Below are 21506 nucleotides of genomic sequence, written 5' to 3' on the forward strand. Positions count from 1 at the left end.
GGCCAGTCACACTTCTCTGAAGTCTCTCAGCCCCACTCACCTTACAGAGTGTTTGTTGTGGGGGAGGAAGGGAAAGGAGAATGTTAGCTGCTTTGAGACTCCTTTGGGTAGTGATAAAGCGGGATATCAAATCCAAACTCTTCTCTTCCAAAACATAAATGGGCAGGACTTTCTATAAAGTGCAAGAAATAAGGTGTGTGTATGAGGGTCATGAATCAGGGCAAGCCTTCCAAACTGACCTCTGTGCTTCAGCACCGCTGTGTTGTAGTACCAGCTGGCCTCAGCATTCTGTCAGCTGATTCCTAAAAGCTAATCCCTTCCCATTGGGCCTTATAAAAGCCTAGCCTCAAAAGCTATCTCCTCAGTCTGAGCAACTTGTCTTGGATGTGAGGATGGTGGCTTAGTTAGGGGGGAGCAGAACCTCAGTTTGTATTGATTGCCCCCCCTGGCTATGCCCATGTATATTTGTGTGTGTTTATACTGTAAATTACAGGGATGTGGGTGGCGCTGTGGGTTAAACCACAAAGCCTAGGACTTGCCGATCAGAAGGTCGGTGGTTTGAATCCCCGCGACGGGGTGAGCTCCCATTGCTCGGTCCCTGCTCCTGCCAACCTAGCAGTTCAAAAGCACGTCAAAGTGCAAGTAGATAAATAGGTACCGCTCTGGCAGTAAGGTAAACGGTGTTTCCGTGCGCTGCTCTGGTTCGCCAGAAGCGGCTTAGTCATGCTGGCCACATGACCTGGAAGCTGTACGTCGGCTCCCTCGGCCAATAAAGCGAGATGAGCGCCGCAACCCCAGAGTTGGCCACGACTGGACCTAATGGTCAGGGGTCCCTTTACCTTTACCTATACTGTAAATTGCCCTGTTATCCTTGGATGAACAGCAGTATATAAATCAATGAAACAATATAATCCTATGGTGACCTGTCATTGATAAAAAACTAATGCTAGGATTTTGACCTCTTTTTATGAGGTGTTTTTATTTTTGTTTTTGCTGCCCTTTATGCTATTGCTATGTTTAGATTATGGGTGTTTTTTTAAAGTATGTTTATAAAACAGCACAAACATCAGTGGGGAGAACTGGTTACAAGAGACTTAACTAGCTATTTATTACTGAAGAAACAACAACAATAATATAAAGGATTTCAGAGCCAAGTCTGACAAAGGCAGCAGCACATAATTATTAATTTAGGGGAGAAATAAAATAACATGTAGGAGGCTCTGCCAAGCTTTACTGAAACAGAAATACGTTCAGCCACTTAGGAAGGGGACATCTTAACTGTGTGCAGAACCCAAATGCTATGATTCAGAATAACAACTATGGGCAATCAAATCTGTAGTCTTTCTGCGATTTTGTCTGGAAAAGAATTCACTGCATCATATACCTGTCACAGTTGATCTTGCCTACACTAAAAACAAGCACCTGCATTAGTCATTTGTGTTCTTTTCATGCTTCTCATCATACAGGCATTCTTGTTTTTGCACAGCCAGCTCTGAACAATGCAGTGTGTGGACTCAGCCCACTGCAATCATTCCCAATTTTGCTTCACGTGCTGTGTTTTTGCTTAGAAGTTGTCAGCCATGCTCTACAGGAAAATTAAGGATTTGGGTGTCTTTCTCGATTTATATAGCTTAAAAGCTAAGTAGACTTTATGTGTGTGTTCTTTGAAATTAGCTTCATAACATATTATTAAGGTTGCAAGCGGTAGGTTAATACAGTAAACCAAAAGCTATAGCTGATTAAATGGTGGGACAGATCTGAATAGGAGCAGCTGCAAGGTTAGGGATCTAGGCTTTGTGTGTGTTTTTAATCAATTTATTTATTTATTTTCAAGTTACTTTTCAGGCTAAAATGCAACTTTAATGCCATAAGAAAATGTAAAGATGTAATAAGGGGATAAATAACATTATTAAAATAAAATAATATATAATATTGTTAAAAATTTTCTAATGTACAGCTTCACTGGATTACTCTGAGTTCTAGTATAATGAGAGAAGAAAAACCTTCAGCCTCTCAGCTTTCTCCACACCACGCATCCTTTTCTTTGTCTCCCCCTCCTTGCATGAGTTACTACACTAAACTGTGAATCAGGGTTCAAATCTGCACTGTGATGGGAAAGGCAGAACCAGTAACATGGACCATAGATTCATGGTTGCAAATTAAATGGGTGAATGGTTTGTTGACATAGAACACTCAAGATTAGAGGGGGAAATATTGTAGGTCCAAAATATCATGCAAGAACATAAGGCGAGATCTTGTTCTAGTTCCAGTATTTGAGATTTTGAGGAATAAAGATTTTAAGAATTTAAAGACCAGTTAACAAGTTGAGACTATCCTAAACCTATAGGTGTGGGAGAATCTAAATCTGCATAGGATTGGGCTATAAAGTTCTCTGTCCTGTCCTTCAATAGCGAGTGCATATGTGTGTGTATAAAAAAGAAAAGAAAAATCCAATCCATTTTTTAATCCTTTCCTTTCAATTAGTAACCTTTTTTTTTATAAAAGAAAAGATTAGCGAACTTGGCTGAATTCCTGAAACTGACAGGATATAATCGAAGGAATTTCAGTTGCAATTCAATGCCGTCCTTTTGCTTTTGCCCTGTACTCTGGCTGGGACCCAAAGGAGTACTTTAGCTGTGTCTGAGGGGTTCAGACATGACCACTGGGTTGTTGTTTAAAAAACAACAACACTATTTCCTTTCTTTGAAGAGTATAGATCCTTATGCCATTTCAGGATGAAGACTCTTCATCTTTGCTTTCAAAGTCTTTAATGTTCTTGTCTTCCTTTGTTCTCATTCTGGTGTAATATTCTGATGCAGTAGGGGTAGAAGGTCAAGGGCCCTCCAGGTCTCTCTGTCTGACCCTTGGGACTCTCACCAGATCACACCCCTCCCCAGCCAGTGTGGTGTAGTGGTTAAGAGCGGTAGACTCATAATCTGGTGAACTGGGTTCGCTTCCCCGCTCCTCCACATGCAGCTGCTGGTGACTTTGGGCTAGTCACACTTCTCTGAAGTCTCTCAGCCTCACTCACCTCACAGAGTGTTTGTTGTGGGGAGGAAGGGAAAGGAGAATGTTAGCCGCTTTGAGACTCCTTCTGGTAGTGATAAAGCAGGATATCAAATCCAAACTCTTCCTCCTCTTCTTCCTTCTCACCAGGCCACACTTCTCAGTGGCCCTCCTTTGCAGCATCTTTGAGATCTTTTGCCCAGCTGGAATGTGTCTTCGGACCCTTGCTCGTCTAGATGGAAGATAGAAAGGTATGCAGAAACCAGCCTACTGATGTTGTTAGTTGCATATTACTGAAACATTTTTTTTTTTTACTGGACCTAAAGTAATATGAAAATTAAATAAAAACATTTATTGTTTTTTTAAATCATTGAATTGTAGAGTTGGAAGGGGCCTCAAGAGTTATCTAGTTCAGCCCCCTAACTACTGCACAAAGGTAGTATACATTCATTGCTCTGCCCATTTTTGCCTCTGGACACATCCACTTCTATATGGTTCCTGGAAGGTTGTTCAGAAGGTTATGCAGTCCTCAGACTGAAAAAGCATCATCACCCCTATGATATAACCATCCTAATGTATTTCCCCAACACTCAGTTTTCCTAAGGCTTCGTGCTTCCTTAAATAACTTACACTTTCTCCCTTATGCCTGGAACCACCACAGTTTTTGTGAGGCCACCTTATTGCTTCTTCCAAATCATTGTAATTTTAACCATGTATTCTTAGGGATGCGGGTGGCGCTGTGGGTTAAACCACAGAGCCTAGGTCTTGTTGATCAGAAGGTCGGCGGTTCGAATCCCCGCGATGGGGTGAGCTCCCGTTGCTCGGTCCCTGCTCCTGCCAACCTAGCAGTTTGAAAGCACGTCAAAGTGCAAGTAGATAAATAGGTACCGCTCCGGTGGGAAGGTAAACGGCATTTCCGTGTGCTGCTCTGGTTTGCCAGAAGCGGCTTAGTCATGCTGGCCACATGACCCGGAAGCTGTATGCCGGCTCCCTCGGCCAATAAAGCGAGATGAGCGCCGCAACCCCAGAGACGGCCACGACTGGACCTAATGGTCAGGGGTCCCTTTACCTTTACCATTATACTTAGCAGTCCTACTGAATTAAGTAGGACTTGCTCCCAGGTGTGGGGTTAGCACGGCAGCCTTGGTTACCACACCCACCTGTAGTTAAGCCTTAATCTCCATACATGGTGTGTAATTGAACTGTATGTATTTTCTTCATTGTTCACCCGTCATCATGTTTTGTAGAATGTCTATTTCGTTCTACAGGTTTAATACCGATCAATCCCAATGCTGGAACTTCTTACAGATTAATGAGAACTCTACCTCTAACTACAGGGAGAAGTTTGATTAGAAACATGTACACCGTGGTCCTATAAATGTTTATTCAGAAATAAGTACCACTGAGATTGGTGGGAATTACTGTTGAGTTAGGAAAGGCCATAGCTCAGTGGCAGAGTCCATGCAAAGGTCCCAGGATAATCCCTGCCATGTCTAGGTAAACTGGACAATAGCCCTGTCTGAAACCCTGGATGCACACAGTCAGTGTAGACAATACTGAGTTAGATAGACTAATGACAACTTCATATGTTCCTACTCTCAGGTAAGCAGTGGTAGCTGGTGCTCATTGGGACCTGGAACAGCAGAATACAGGGATCCTGACAGTAGGAGGAGCTGCAACCAATGACAGGCAGAGCCAACTAATTTTATTCTTGTCTCATCCTCCTCCTTAGTCTCATCCTCATCCTTAGTCTCAATACTGAGACTAAGGAGAAGGAAGCTAATGGGCAATGCTGTCACCCGCTGGATTGGTTGTAAGTTAGAAGGCAGACAGATGGGAACTGGCTGAGGGCAGACTGAGATTGGTTCAGCAGTGCCTGCATTTGCCTTAATAAACCAGCCTCCACTGCAGGCAAATGTACAGTGGTACCTCGGGTTAAGAACTTAAATCGTTCCGGAGGTCCGTTCTTAACTCAAAACTGTTCTTAACCTGAAGCACCACTTTAACTACCGTATTTTTTGCTCTATAAGACTCACTTTTTCCCTCCTAAAAAGTAAGGGGGGATGTGTGTGCGTCTTATGGAGTGAATGCAGGCTGCGCAGCTATCCCAGAAGCCAGAACAGCAAGAGGGATTGCTGCTTTCACTGCGCAGCAATCCCTCTTGCAGTTCTAGCTTCTAAGATTCAGAATATTTTTTTCCTTGTTTTCCTCCTCCAAAAACTAGGTTCGTCTTGTGGTCTGGTACATCTTATAGAGTGAAAAATACGGTAATGGGGCCTGCCGCTGCACCGCCACCACGCAATTTCTGTTCTCAAAGTTCTTAACCCGAGGTACTATTTCTGGGTTAGCAGAGTCTGTAACCTGAAGCGCCTGTAACCTGAAACGTCTGTAACTCGAGGTACCACTGTATGTATGATTGCAGCATTACTTTGGGTTTTCTTGACACTATCTTACAAACTCCTTTGCTAGAATCTTGCTGATTGTGTTTGTCAAGCTCTGCTGAAGTGAGAAATGAAATAGCCTCTCTCCTCTTCTATTCACTTTTAAAAAAATTTATTGATGATCTTCCTTGATCTCTTTGCAGGCTGTTTAGAAGACACAGCTTATTGTCAGAATGGAAATGATCATCTAGGGCTCTTCTTTAGGCACCAGAACAGTTGAAAGTTGAAGTACTGCTGTCCTGAGATACTGTTTCTGCTGCTGAATCAGAAGGGTTGGGTTTCTGAGGGAAATTCGCAGGGGTTAGCGCATGCTGGAATCCGGCGGCATATTTCTGAAGGTCACAACTCAGCCAGTTCACCACATTGCCTTTCTCACAGCGGCCTTGCTTGAAAAAGCAGACAGCTCCTTCAGTGTTGGCTGAATTTTTGTTTTCATCTTTTATTATAACTATCTCTTTCTCCTCCAGATCAAATCCACCAAGAGGTTCCATGTCACTGGACTCGCTAGTAGACGGCTTGGAATTCTGACCTCTCTCTTTTGCGTTCAGGCTGGAGACATCCACAAAGCAGACCAGTTTCCGCTCCTTGTCACTTTTCAGTTTTTCACTGCTGAAGAGGTTAACTTTACACAGGCTTGCCCGACAGTGCAACCAGTCAATATCTGGAGCCATCATGGTTGGAATAAGGGACTCAAACTCAGAATGTTCTTTCTGCTGAACCCGTGCCATGTTCCTGTGAGACTCAAGATGTGTGTCTCCTCTTTCACTTTTCCATACCCTTCTACTGACAGACGGCACCTTCACAGATGTGGACACACAGTTGCTCTGGCAGCAGTGACATCACAAAGCATCAGCCACAAACCAGTGATGTGTCAGCAGTGTTTTTAAAAAGAGACTGTGTTATGGTTGTGTAATACTTCCAATGTCAGAGGCAGTATGCCTCTGAATGCTAGTTGCTGAGAATCACAAATGGGGAGAGTGCTGTTATGCTCAGGCCTTGATTGCAGGATTCTCAAAGGCATTTGCTTGGCTTTAGTGAAAATAAGATGTTGGAGTAGAATGGACCTTTGCTCTGATCCAGCCGGGCTCTTCTTATGTTCTTATAACAGAAGGTCTCTTGTTTGGCTTTTACTGAATAAAGTGGGAATGCATTTTCAGGCATCTTCTTCTTCTTTTAAGTTGTAAGCAAGAACCCAATCAAGTAAACCATACTTATCAGAGCCAATTTTTAAAAAAATGCTTGCAGTTTTTACGAACTTAATCCGTTCCAGAAGTCCGTTCTTAAACCAAAGCATTCTTAAACTAGAGTTTCCCATAGAAAGTAATGGAAAATGGATTCATCTGTTCCAGACGATGAAAAACAACCCCTAAAACAGCAGTTTAACATGAATTTTACTATCTAACGAGACCATTGATCCATAAAATGAAGGAAATAATCAATGTACTGTACTATAAAATAAATAAGACAGTATTGTAGATGATTAAAATTATTTTTTTTCTTACGTGCACTGATGATAGTCATTGCTTGGATGGGGGGCTTTTATCCATTTCTTCAGCCACACTATCAACCAGGAGCTGAACTGGGTTCCACAAAAACAAGTCACAAAAACGAAGTCACAAGCCACAGTCACAAGCCACTCCCATAAAACAAAGAACAAGTCACAGTGAAAAAAATGAAAATGCCACACAAACAAAAACGCAAAAAAATAGCAAAAACAAAAGCTCCAAATATCACTTCTGTGTTGTGTGGGTGCTTGGGACTCAACAGCCGGCAGACTCAACAGGAAGCCTCTGATTAGCAGCGGGGGACTCAATTTACAAATGGAACATACTCAACAGGAAGTGGAACATGTTCTGCTTCCAAGGCAAAGTTCACAAACCAAAACACATCCTTCTGGGTTTGCAGCATTCTTATTCCAAACTGTTCATAAACTAAGCTGTTCTTAGAGCAAGTACAGTGGTACCTTGGTTTATCAAGAATACTCAGAAATGTGAGGAGTTAGGAGTCCAACGTTGTTTATTGCAAAGCAATAGGTTACAGTCTGATTGTTCTGCAAAACTGCAGCCCTGCCCAGTGGTCCAGGCAGTGGTATTTATAAAATTTCAAACAAAGCATTTCAATTCCCACCAATCATATGCATCCTTACCTCATTTCATGTTTAATACACATGCGCAATAAGCACTGGCAATTTCTGCTGATTAAGTTCTGATTCCGTGTTCCGTTACATTGTGTTAGTTGTGCATGTTGGGAACCTGTGTTACGTGTAGCCATTTGCACCATGTAGCAACTTATGTTCTAGCTTTGAGCTGTATCTTTCACATATTAGCTGTATTTCTGCCCCAGTGGGGAGGGGGGGCAGCAACTTGCAAAATCATCAGTTTCATAAAGTAACAGGCTGCCGTAACTTCTGTATTAGAAGTACACTCAAGGATTTACAGGGGTACACATTATTACATTTATTGTGGCCCTTTGGGCCACTGCCACACCATCATCCCTGAACTCAGTGGAGGCTGGTCCATGAGGGCAATGCCCCACCATCTTCAGTCTGTCTCTCAACCCTGCTTCCATATTTACAACTTAGTTGTGGGGACTTTGTCCATCGTTCGCTCTGGCGCCACTGACTGCTGGGCCTCCCTGCCTTCTACTCTGCTAGTCCCAATGGACACCAGCCACCACAGCTGGCACATTCACGACTGAGGTCCATGTTCCTTCGATGGCAACATTCCAGGGGCCACATGCCAGAGGCAAAAGTTGGCGGGGCAACAGTTGGGACTCTTATTTTTGCTACATGATGCAAACAGTATGAGGGGGCTTCCTAGCTGTTATCTGTGTGGTGGAGCATTTGCCACATGTTATGTACTGAGTTTTAAGGGACGTGGGTGGCGCTGTGGGTTAAACCAAAGAGCCTAGGACTTGCCGATCAGAAGGTTGGTGGTTCGAATCCCCACGACGGGGTGAGCTCCCGTTGCTCAGTCCCTGCTCCTGCCAACCTAGCAGTTTGAAAGCACGTCAAAGTGCAAATAGATAAACAGGAACTGCTCTGGCAGGAAGGTAAACGGTGTTTCCGTGTACTGCTCTGGTTCGCCAGAAGCGGCTTAGTCATGCTGGCCACATGACCCGGAAGCTGTACGCCGGCTCCCTCGGCCAATAAAGCGAGATGAGCGCCACAACCCCAGAGTCAGTCACGACTGGACCTAATGGTCAGGGGTCCCTTTACCTTTACCTTTATTGAATAGGATCCAAAATGCAGCAGTCTGATTGGTCCTAGAACAATAGGATCCAGAATGCAGCAGTCTGATTGGTCCGCAGGAGCCACCCAATCCAACTCCAGGTGGCAGTGAATCTGCAACCTGATTGGCCTACAGGAGAATCCCAGAAATAGCCAATCACGTGGGGCCCATTGTGTAAATAATGTATATAAAGCAGACATTTCAGGGGAACTCCCATTCCTCACTTCTATGAGCTGAATAACGAGCATGAAATCCACACTCGACTCCGAGTATATTTCACCACATAAAGACAAATTCAGGACAGGCGGGGGGAAATGTGCTTGTGACCCTCCCTGAAATAGTTGTGTCTTATTACAGTATTTAAGCACTACAGCCTTTTGTATTGCAGTATATGCAGGGTGTGGGAATACCGAATACGAGCTCTGACAGGATGAGAGGAAAAAGCCGTTAGGACCCTTTTTTGAGCTGGCCACGCCCCATCTCGCTCCGTGGCCACGCCTCTCCCTGCTGTTTCGAAAGGGGAGCGTTGGAGACAGAAGGGCGCGCTCCCGTCTCCGCGTGACGTCACCCGGCGAGCGGATTGGCGGAGGGTGTTCGGATCACGTGGCTTAGGGAGGCAGGTGACGCCCCTTCTCCGCTTCGTCCATTCAAACGCGGATGGCGGGAAAGGCGGAGGAGGCGCTTTTCTGAGGCGACGGCAGCTGCGGCGGGTGTGGCTCGTCGCGTTTGGGGGAAAAGGGCGCTGAGGCTTCAGGGGGCTCCTTTCCTGACATGCCGTTGGGTAATGATGATTTATTAAATGTCTGTCCTGCCCTTCTATCCAAAGGGGGCGATATGTGATATATATATGTGTGTTTGTGTGTGAGAGAAAGAGAGCGCGAGCCGGGAGAGTGGCGGGAGGATTTCAAATCGTGGCTCAAGTCTCCGCTCCTCCACATGCAGCTGCTGGGTGACCTTGGGCCAGTCACACTTCTCTGAAGTCTCTCAGCCCCACTCACCTCACAGAGTGTTTGTTGTGGGGGAGGAAGGGAATGGAGAATGTTACCCGCTTTGAGACTCCTTCTGGTAGTGATAAAGTGGGATATCAAATCAAAACTCTTCTTCTTCTTGGAAGTCGCGTACACATCAAGGTTGCGGGTCACCGGTGAAAGGCACACTGCACATGCTTAGGGACGCGCGTAACCTGGAGAGTTTGGAAATTGAGCCGGGGACCTTCTGTGTGCCACGCAGATGCTCCAACTGTTGAGCTCCAACTAAAGGCATGGGGAACTGATCCATCCAGCTTAGTATTGTTTACAGTGACAATGAGCCCTACCTCAAATTGCCAAGGATTGAACTGAACTATAGTTAAATGACCCCTGACAGTTAAATCCAGTCGCGAACAACTCGGGTTGCGGCGCTCATCTCGCTTTACTGGCCGAGGGAGCCGGTGTTTGTCCACAGACAGTTTTTCCTGGTCATGTGGCTAGCATGACTATGCCGCTTCTGGCGAACCAGAGCAGTGCACAGAAACACCGTTTACCTTCCCGCCAGAGTGGTACCTATTTATCTACTTGCACTTTGACGTGCTTTCGAACTGCTAGGTTGGCAGGAGCAGGGACCAAGCAACGGGAGCTCACCCCGTCACGGGAATTCCAACCGCTGACCTTCTGATCGGCAAGCCCTAGGCTCAGTGGTTTAGACCACAGTGCCACCCACGTCCCAAACTGAACTATAGTCCTCTTTAAAAAGGAAAAAGAAAAAAGCCGGGGGGGGGGGGAGTTTCAGGGACTAGTAGGAGAAACTGGGCATTGAACATGAGACCTCTGTATGCAAAGCAGATTAACTGCAACCAGGAACATAGTGAGCTGCTTTATACTGAGTTGATGCACCTTAGCTCCGTGTGCTGACTGGTTGCAATTCTCTCAGGGTTTCAGACGAGTTTCTCCCAGCCTTAGCTGCAGATGCCAAGGATTGAACCTGGATTGAACCTCTGCATTCAAAGCAGATGTTCTACCACCGAACGGCGACCTTTCGCCTCACAGATGTTGTTGCTTCACATCTTATTCAGGGCTCAACCCTGCACATGAGTGGCCAAATAAATATTTATTATTACATTTCAATCCCACTTTTCTTCCAATGAGCTAAGTGTGCTGTATGTGGTTCTCTCTCCATTTTGCTCTCATAGCAACCCTGTGAGGCTAGGCTAGGCGGCAGTGACTAACCCAAATTACCCAGTGAGACCCATGGCTGAGTGGGGATTTGAACCCTGGACTCCCAGGGTAGAGAATTCAAGGGTAGGTAAACCGTAGTCTTCTAAATTCTCCTGACACATTGGCCATGCTAGCTGGGGCCGATCGAAGTTGAGTCCATTAACATCTGAAGGGCCACAGCTTCCCCATCCTGTTCTATGACATTCAATTATACCTTTAGAATTGTGTGATTTGAAGGAAACCCAAACTTCTTATAACTTCTTGAAATTAATAATTCTAATACAGATTGAAAACAAACTACAGCATCCATCCTGGGAGGTGTCTGTTGGTGGTGAATTTTGAAGATGTTGAAGTTTAAGTATGGTGTGCGTAATCCTGCGGAGATAGGCATGATGGAGCCCATTGCCAGCCGTGTCTCTAGACTTAACCTGCTTTTACAGGTAAATGTTTATTTGGTCCCAGATTGTGTAAACTATACTGGTTTTACATCAGCATCTGCAATTCATAAATACTCAACTTTCTGTTGTGTTGAAGGAGTAACATTTATTGTGGCCAAATATTTGTGGCTGTCTTCAAAGTTCTGTACCTCCCATGCAGTAAGGAGGGGCCAACAACTGCTTCACCCTCTGGGACCCCACTGACTGGTATCATCAGCCACCAGCTGGATGTAGTTGGGCAATATCTGATGCATTGGAGCTTGGTCATTTTGGTCAGTGGGGCACAGTAAACATCTTAGAGGTTCTGCTTATAGTTAACAGTTTACAAATGTTGTTAAATAAAGAAAAAAAATGGTACCTCCTGGAATTCTGTACATTCTACAGTTTGTGTACATTGTTCATATTAGAACTTTCCCCCATTATCTTTATTTTTTAAGTATCTCCTAAAGGTCTTCTGTTAAAGGGAGTACAGGAGGCAGAGATAGCAGTGGTGACACTTTTCTCCTTCTTCATTTCACAGGGTGGTCTGATTAATGATTGCCTTTCAATACTTCTATTGCCATCTCTAACTAGTGTGACAGTAGACTGTTGTCATTAAAGCAGTGCTGTGTAGTGGTTAGAGTGTTGGAACAGGAGCCGGGAGACATTTCAGGTTCAAATAGTCATTGGATGACATTGGGCCAGTCACTGCCTCTTAGCCTGACCTACCTCCACAGGTTTGTGAGGATAAACTTGAGAGTGCAGAAACCATATATGTTACCCAGAGCTCTTTAGGGAAAAGGTGGGAAATATAACTGTAACTAGCATACACACACACACACACAAACTTCAACTATTCACCCTAAAAGTAGAAAAAGAAAGTGAGCAGTTCTATATATACACATAGTGACCTGCTGTAACATATGCTTCTAATTTTGCTAGCAACTATGAATTGTCTACCAATGTTCTTCCATTCTTGTCTCTCACTGGTATTTGTCTTCGTTACCAGGGGAAGCTGCCCTCTGTGGCACAGCAGCAGATGTCTCCATTTTCCAGGGAAGGCATTTTGGACTCCCTAACGGTGCTTTTCGAAGAATGCAGCAACCCTGTTTTAATGAAAATCAAGCATGTGGGCAATTTCATTAAAAAGTGTATGTCTTGTTGGCTTTCTTACAGCTTTTTAATGCAAGAGTGAATTTATTCTGTGAAGGACCTGTTCAGCATATACATTAGGAACATAGGAAGCTGCCTTATTCTGAGCCAGACAATCAGTACATCTTACTTAATATTGCCCACACTGATGGGCAGCAGTTCTCCAGGTTTTCACATGGGAGTTTTTGCCAGTCTTACTTAGAGATGCTAGTGAATGAATCTGGGGCTTTCTGCCTGCAAAGCAGATACTTTATCACTGAGCTGCAGCCCCACTGCAACAGAGGAAATCCATGTAGTAACAGCAGGATATTGTATTGGGCTTGTATGTGCATCCTTCCTTTTTACCCAGTGTAGAAAATAATATTCCCAAATGGAAGAGTCTGGTGAATTGAAGAGTTGGGCAGATGCTACCTGGCAGCTGTTGTGCATACTTTTGGCACGATATATGTGTTGACTGTTGTGTACAAAGGGGCATCACAATCAAGTGATATATGAACAATATTAGGAACTGAGATATGAAAACTAGGAACGAAATGGCACCTTAAGGCTAGGTTATGAGTGCAACAATGGAATGTTTATGCACAGTTTTTTATAACAAGCAAAGCTGAAAATGCAGCTAAAATACTATGTTCATTTTTCACATGATCTAAATACTATGTTCATTTTTCACCTTCCCCTGTCCACCCCTCTAATATTCTTAAGAGGGTCTCTTTTCCAGTCTTCAGAGAGTGGCTGGAAGTGGGGAGGCAGAAAAAGGTCCTCCTTTCCTTCCACTCTGCAGTTCTAATCTGAAATCTTAGGCGCAGTACTGTGCCCAGAGCTCAGAAACATGCTTGTAATAATGAAATTTCCTGTGCAAAATGCGCCTAGAACAATGGGAGTTTTGAACACTGTATATGAATGTTATGAAATAAAATTAATAAAAAGAGACATGAGCAGTTTTGGTCCCCTAGATCTGGACTGAGGAGAGGACATGGGAACAGTTTTATTGATGGGATGGCCATGGCTCTTTAAGTTAAATTCTGCATTGCACTTCACTGTTTGCTTCTCCCCAACGTAAAGTGTCTGTCTAATATTGCGCAGATTCAGACTCTGTAGCAGCATTCCGAGAACTTCAGCCCAGTGTGAAGGACTTTGAAGTCAGAAGTCTGGTGGGATGTGGTCACTTTGCAGAAGTGCAGGTAGTGAGAGAGAAGGCAACTGGCGATGTGTACGCCATGAAGGTGATGAGCAAGGAGAGGCTGCTGGCACAGGATCATGTGAGTTCCTGTTTTGATTTTATAATCTTCAAATTGCTCATAACTTTTTCATAGCGAGAAAGCTTGTTAACAGGGTATGGAATCAGGAGTTCCAGTTGTGATCCAGCTATAAATATACAGTTGCCCCAGAGCAAGATCAAATAACCTGTGCCCATAGGAGTGGTAGAGAACGGGCTTCTCTAGCATCTGTGTGAAGTGCAAAACTCTAAAGTGTTTGGCTGCTGTGGGGCTTGCAACACCCCAACTTACATTTGCCACCACCTCCTGCTTCATCCTAACTTCTGAGTGAGAGAAACTCAGAAGAGTAGCAGGTTAAATTTCTCCTGGGAGGGGACAACTTCCCACTCATAATTGAGTGAGTTACCTCCCCTTTGGTCAAAGCATATAGCGTGAATATGGTCTGACAAGCAGCAGAAGATCTGAGTTGTCAAAAATTGTATGGTCAAATCCCAGGTTCCAAATTTAGAGGCTTCATTGAGATTAGAATGGAGGGGAAACAGGTAGCATAAGCTAAGTAACATAAGCTAAGTATTCTTAAAAAGGAAGCTCAAACTTTCAGGAACTATACACGACACTCCTGAAAACAGGATGCTGCATGACACACAAGCCGACAGCATTTCTATGGGGAATAATAACCCCCCTCTTTTTAACTGTAGAATTGCAGGAGGGGGTTGTCAGGGAGAGAGATGAATCCTCTGATCAGGTTTGGCTGTGTGGCCTTGGGCACACCTGTAGAGACAGAGTTTTGATGCATGCGACACCTGACGCCCAACATTTAGACAGCGAAAGATAGGCCACCCGCACCTTTCAACAACCCAGGAAGATAAAAGGTGAGAGCTGAGACAGCTTTCTCATCTACTCCTAAGCAGTGCATTCTGGAATAGGCTGTATGGAGGCTGCTGGAAACACAACAGGTAGGTTGTTATGTAATGGAGAAGCCTGGTCATTCAGCCAGGTTCATCAGATTTTTAAAAAAGAGATAGGCAGTTGAATTTTTAAGCTCTGTGCTAAGGAAATAATTCCCAGAAAAGTCATTCTGCATTCAAATGTTGCAGATTAGTACGATCTGTGCAAACGATGTGTTGTGAATCATATAGTATTTTATCAAAGAGCACAAGAGATGCTCTTTAGGAGGCAGAGGCATTGTGTGAAAAAGTAACAGGGGGTGTGGGGAGGGAAAATGTACCGTAATTGGAGACCATGAATGCTCAAACTTTAAACATGCAACTTTTCAAAATATATAGCTTTCTCCATGAGGGCTAGGAACTTGGTTTTTAAAATCCGAAGGCTAACAGTTGCAGAAAAGGAAAGCTAGATCCATACTAGATGAAAGACTTTAGATGTGAGTGACTGTTGCTGCTGAATCTTCAAAATGCAAATTTGCACTCACTTTATTGTTCCTCCAAGGAGTTGATGATTTATTAATATTTACTCCTCACAGGTATTATTCTTTGAGGAAGAAAGGAATATATTATCCCAGAGTACCAGCCCTTGGATTCCACAGTTGCATTATGCATTTCAAGACAAAAAGAATCTTTATTTGGTGAGTTTTGTATTTGCAGCATCACTTCAAGTGGGCTGACAGCTTTTACTTTCACACGCCAGGCAAGTTGCTCGCTGCTGGAGACCACTGGGTAGAGTTTGATTTTACCACATTCACTTCAAAGCAATTACAGGAGAAAACTAGTCATTAAATCTTCCTGTTAGGAAAGGTGGGAGCCTTTCTGCAGAACAGTGAATACTTCAATCTGAGAATGAAGAATCCTTGACAGTAAATTAACTTTTTTTTCAATTATCAAACTATTTAAATGTTAACATTTTAAGAAGAAGGGAAAAAGCATGATTGATAAAGAATTTGATACCTTTGGGCCTGCATGGGTAATACTTCTCTGCTTCCACTGTACACAGTGAGGTGGAGAGTGAATTTTATTCTCTTCTGTGCATACAGAAGCCACTATTGAACTATGCTGAAATACTTGTGGGGTGCTCTGGTTCAAGCCACACTCTATAGTAAACCATGCTATGACTCAAGCATGTGCTTTTAGCATTGTGGCTGGACTTCTCTTCCCATTGAAATGAAGCAAGCTCAACATTGCTATGTTTTGGGACACCTGACTGCAAACTTTTCTTTTTTCCTAAGGCTTCTCAAATGAATCTATTTCATTTCTGCAGTTTTCAATTCTTCTTCGTTTTTAAGTTTTAATACTGTTTTTATTATCTATATCTTACAGTTTCTTTTATACTTCACTTTTTAATGCTGGTATATTGCTTAATCCAGGGAAGGCCAAACTTGGCTCTCCAGCTGTTTTGGGACTACAACTCCCATCATCCCTGACCACTGGTCCTGTTAGCTAGGGAGGATGGGAGTTGTAGTCCCAAAACAGCTGGAGGGCCACTTTTGGCCATGCCCGAAATCATACTCCGTTGTTTTTTTTGTTTTGTTTCTATATTTTGATTGCCTGGTGAAGTTTATTTTTGCGGGAGATGTAAGCCAGTAGAGGAAGTGGGGGGGGGTGCACATTTTAAAATAAAAAAAATTACCTGCTATGCACGAAGAAGGCAAAGTCATCTTGAGCCTTGTTGCATGTGTTTGTATTTGTATTTCTCGCATTGATACCCTGCCTTTTTCTTCAGGGAGCTCAAGGTTCTTCAGGGAGCTCAAGGTTCCTTGGTTCTTCCCCATTTCCTTTAATCCCCACAACAACCCTGTGAGGTAGGTTAGGCTGAGATGCAGTGACTGGCCCAAGGCCACCCAGTGAGTTTCATGACCCAGTAAGGTTTGAACCCTGGTCTCCTAGTTCCTAGTCCACCATTATGCCACACTGGTGAATGTGGTGAGAAGAGACTGAGCAAGCCATCAGTGTGTGTGATACTTCACAAAGGTTTGACAGGACCTTCCCTAAGAAGCTTAAAATTTAAAATAGACACAGGGAAAGAACAAAGGAGATCATGCAGCTTTGGCTGACAATTCCTATCAGCCATAGCCAGCATGGTGTTGCCCCCAAGCCCATCTTTGGAACCACATCCTGAAAAACGTATGCGTAAGGTAAAGGTAAAGGTACCCCTGCCCGTACGGGCCAGTCTTGACAGACTCTGGGGTTGTGCGCCCATCTCACTCAAGAGGCCAGGGGCCAGCGCTGTCCGGAGACACTTCCGGGTCACGTGGCCAGCGTGACATCGCTGCTCTGGCGAGCCAGAGCCGCACACGGAAACGCCGTTTACCTTCCCGCTGGTAAGCGGTCCCTATTTATCTACTTGCACCCGGAGGTGCTTTCAAACTGCTAGGTTGGCAGGCGCTGGGACCGAGCAGCGGGAGCGCACCCCGCCGCAGGGATTCGAACCACCGACCTTTCAATCGGCAAGTCCTAGGCGCTGAGGCTTTAACCCACAGCGCCACCTGCGTCCCATACGTATGCGTACCTCAGACATAATGAATGGGCTAAGACTGCAATCCTATGCAGGCCTGCATGGAGTTAGAACCAGCCTTCTCCAACCTGGTGCCCTCCAGCTCTTTTGGACTACAAAGCCCATCAGCTATATCATCATAAACTTTCATCATCATTAAAACAAAATTTTTTTCCTTCCAGTAGCACCTTAAAGACCAACTAAGTTAGTTCTTGGTATGAGCTTTCGTGTGCATGCACACTTCTTCAGATTAGTCAAAACAAAACAAAAATCCTTCCAGTAGCACCTTAAAGACCAACTAAGTTAGTTCTTGGTTCTGAAGAAGTGTGCATGCACACGAAAGCTCATACCAAGAACTAACTTAGTTGGTCTTTAAGGTGCTACTGGAAGGAATTTTTTTTGTTTTGACTATGGCAGACCAACACGGCTACCTATCTGTAACTTTCATCATCATGGTAAACTTTATTGCACTAGCCAAAGGCCATGGCATCATTCACAAAGGGAACAAAAAGAAAAGCAAAAATAACCATAAAAACATCAGCCACTGCAGATACAATAAACCATGATCATGTCTCCTAAGAATTATTTGTTGCATACGATAGAATAGCAGGGGGTTCTCAGGTAGAATGTGCCAGCTTAAATGTCCGAATCACCTTTGCAATTGACCACTATTTTATCTAGTTCTTTTCTCCTGATCTTCTTAGCTGCCCACACATGTAAGTTACGAAGTCATCAGTACCCATCAGCTATAGTTAACACAGCCATTTCCCAAGGAACAGCCATTTTTGTAGTCAAGCCACGTTAAAAAGAAATACTTCTTGAGGTATCTAGGGTCCCGTCCTCCAACTTTAATTACTGGAAGATTAGTGCTTCTGAATTTCTTTTGTTGTAGCAAAGCTGAATATATTGAGAGCACAGAAAATGTTCTTTAAATGATTGTTTGTTTGCTGATGCTGTGTGCTTTTCATAGTAGAAGAGCTTCACAAAGCTTTGCTTTCTTTTTGTCTGTTTACTTTGAAATTGCATGAAGGTTATGGAATATGAGCCTGGAGGAGATCTTCTGTCCTTCCTAAACAGATATGAGGATCAACTTGATGAAAGCACTATTCAGTTTTATCTAGCGGAGTTAGTTCTGGCCATCCATAGTGTCCATCAAATGGGCTATGCCCACCGGTAAGTGTTGCTGTGCCTCACACCAGTAGGCTTAATTCAACACTGGGAATAATGGATTGTTTTGGAAATCAGTGAAGGGAACAGTTTTGGAAACTATCGGTACCCTTAAGATACTACTAAGATCGCTGGAGTCAAACATCTGTTTTAGGCAGTGGGTTTCTAGAATTTGAACACCCTGTTGCAATATCGTCATCAGCTTTTGAAACTCTCCTGAGTTCACTGAAGAATTCTCAGTAGCTTTATTGCCTAAGAAGAGGAGGAGTTTGGATTTGATACCCCGCTTTATCACTACTCTAAGGAGTCTCAAAGCGGCTAACAATCTCCTTTCCCTTCCTCCCCCACAACAAACACTCTGAGAGGTGAGTGGGGCTGAGAGACTTCAAAGAAGTGTGAGTAGCCCAAGGTCACCCAGCAGCTGTATGTGGAGGAGCAGGGAAGTGAACCCGGTTCACCAGATTACGAGTCTACCGCTCTTAACCACTATACCACGCTGGCGTTCTAAGATGTGGGGGACAGGACAGGACACCAAAGCTAAAGAAAGGACTGTGAGCAGTACAGGTGCTTCCATGAGGAACTCTAGTTTGGACCTTCCAACTTCAGTTGGAGTTGGAATATAGTTCCAGGTTGAGTATTTCCAGGTTGACTTGCTTGAGTATTTGCTTTCTAAATACTCTCTCTCTCTCTGAGATGCATGTGGTATTGTAAAGTGTTAGTCTGACTAGTTTGAGAACTAGTGTTTGACCACATCCCTTTTGGATTATTTTTTTACCACTCTAATGGTTTTTGTAATACAGTATGTGTTAGGGAAGCATTTATGGTCTTGTGAAAAGCTTTTATTGATTGCTTTGGGTTTTTTATTTACAGAGATATTAAACCAGAGAATATTCTTATTGACCGAACAGGACACATCAAGCTGGTGGACTTTGGGTCTGCCGCCAAACTGACGGCGGATAAAAAGGTAATAAAGATCTAGAGTGGATGGGGAAAGTAAACATCTTAGCTTTTTTATTTTTGGCTGCGGGTGCCTATTGTAGTTGTCACTAATTTAATACAGATTATTAGTAATGAGGCAAGAGTGTACTGTTTCTTTAAAAGAAATGTAAGCAATGCTAGCACAGGTGAAAGTATTTAATTCGCTGAATTGCTTATGTCTAGCCTTACTGTTCTTTGAGTGTGTGCATAGTTCCTCTGTATCTGGATCTTTCGGCATCGCAGAATCACAGCAGGGGGCTGTGTGATTGGTTGGTAAGGAAAACACTAGCAACTTTTTAAAGAATGACAGCTTTTGGGAGTGGCACAAAAATAACCTTGGGCAGTTCACAGGGCATGGGTCAGCCATCCCTTCTATATGGATAACTGTGTGGCAGACACCAAAAGTAATTATTAATAATGCCCCAGTGCAGATTGTCTCTGAAGGCGTATTCAGGAAACTGCAAGCTCTTGAACTTCCTTCCCTATGAGTTTTGAGTGTTTTACATATTCATTATTAGTATGGATTTCTGCTTAAGTTGATGTGTTTTTCTCAAATTGCTGTACTTCCAAAGCGAGAGCTGTGCTTTTCAGTTAAAAAAACTGAAGTAGTGGATAGCACTGAAAGACAGCTAGAGTGTACCCTGGTTCTTGAGTTTAATGATGTTCCTGCTAATTTGGGAAGAAACTGAAATGGGTAATTAAGTAGCTGAGGTCTGGTGGATGGTGAGTAATGGTCTTTTTGATTACAGTTAGAACTGTTTGTCTCTTGTGATGCTAACAAGTGCTTCTTGATTAAACTAATGCAACGGATGTGATTCGATATAGAAATGAATATTGGCTAATTACTCATCTTGTTACATTTGCCAGTCCTGGCCTTGGATATATAATATTATTACATTCTTTTGTTAATTTTTCGTTTAAAAGCCAGTTGGAAATGTGTGCTGCTTAAACTAACAGCATTTATTAATGCATATTTAATCTAAAAGAACAGTGGTCTTCAGACTGTGTTCCCAGGAATGTCAAATAAGCTTCTTTTAAAGGAAATAATATTTCTCTTCCATCTAGGAGAGTGTTTGGTGTGTTCATACATGCAGCTCAAGTAGGCCGAGTGAGGCCAGTGTTCTTGAGTCTATTGGTCATTGTGGTTGTTGGTTTAACAAAAAATAATTACATGTCCCAGAATCCTTTGCAACACACAGGCCCAATGTGCATGGGATCCTTGTTAAAGGAGTTGATGTGGAAAGAGTTACGATAGTGGAAAATCTGTAAACAATTAGTACCCAACGTAGTACTAAATAAATGGTTTCATTAGCTCAAGGCTTTATGCTTGTGCAACCTTGTCTTTCCTCTCCTTCCCTATGTGCTCCTTAAATATGTCCGGGGAAGGGTACCCCCAATCCTTCAGAGCAGACTTGGGGGGCAGAAGGGCAGAAATTCTGTTGCCCAAGCATGAATCCTTGCACTAACAGAACAAGTGCAATTACAATGCTGTACGAATGGGACCTGTAACAAAATCTTGCAATGCATTCTTACTGTAATGCACTCTGCGTGGGGAAAGCAGTCTGGAAACATCAACTGGGGCAAAATGGAACAGCAAGGACACGTGGCAGGAGACAGATGCCCTAACCATATGACATCCGTTATGCTGGTTGCCTATCTGCTTCAGGGTCCAATATAAGGTGCTGTATTGGCCTATGAATTATGGTGCAGAAGGAGACGAGCAAGGGTTGGCAAGGTTTGCCTCGCCTGGGTCAGTTCACTCTAGCAGAGATCTCTCTGTGGGCTGGATCGTGTGTGAGTGTGCGCGCCCGCGATTTCTGGTGTCTGCATCTGCACAGACGCGATTTCTTGTGCTGCGGAAGCGAGTCCCCGTGCTGCGCTGCGCTGATTTAGTGCAGTACGTGGGGACTTGCCGAGTGGGCGGTTCAGTTCGGGGGCGGCTCATGGGCCAGTTAAACGACCCCTGCTTGTGGGCTGCTTGTGGCCCTTGGGCCTTAGGTTGCTGCCCCCTGCTCTTGAGAGTCCCATGGACTGCAAGAAGATCAAATCTCTCCATTCTTAAGGAAATCAGCCCTGAGTGCTCACTGGAAGGACAAATCGTGAGGCTGAGGCTCCAATACTTTGGCCACCTCATGAGAAGAGAAGACTCCCTGGAAAAGACCCTGATGTTGGGAAAGATGGAGGGCACAAGGAGAAGGGGACGACAGAGGACGAGATGGTTGGACAGTGTTCTTGAAGCTACTAACATGAGTTTGACCAA

General features: G+C 43.9%; 1 protein-coding gene across 7 annotated transcripts in view; it reads left to right on the forward strand.

The window, feature by feature from the left end:
* Positions 1-9316: 9316 nt before the first annotated feature.
* The window catches only part of CIT (citron rho-interacting serine/threonine kinase), a 109072-nt gene continuing 96882 nt past the window's right edge, over positions 9317-21506 (forward strand). For all 7 annotated transcript variants that reach the window (XM_081892194.1, XM_081892197.1, XM_081892195.1 and 4 more), the window contains exons 1-7: positions 9317-9458; positions 11155-11309; positions 12295-12436; positions 13521-13696; positions 15138-15239; positions 18132-18274; positions 19139-19232. In XM_081892194.1, the coding sequence (XP_081748320.1) occupies positions 11214-11309; positions 12295-12436; positions 13521-13696; positions 15138-15239; positions 18132-18274; positions 19139-19232 (753 nt within the window). In that variant the 5' untranslated portion in view covers positions 9317-9458; positions 11155-11213. The remainder of the gene's footprint in view (positions 9459-11154; positions 11310-12294; positions 12437-13520; positions 13697-15137; positions 15240-18131; positions 18275-19138; positions 19233-21506) is intronic.

This window comes from Podarcis melisellensis (genome assembly GCF_964234715.1).
Source record: "Podarcis melisellensis genome assembly, chromosome: 16".
Lineage (NCBI taxonomy): Eukaryota > Metazoa > Chordata > Lepidosauria > Squamata > Lacertidae > Podarcis > Podarcis melisellensis.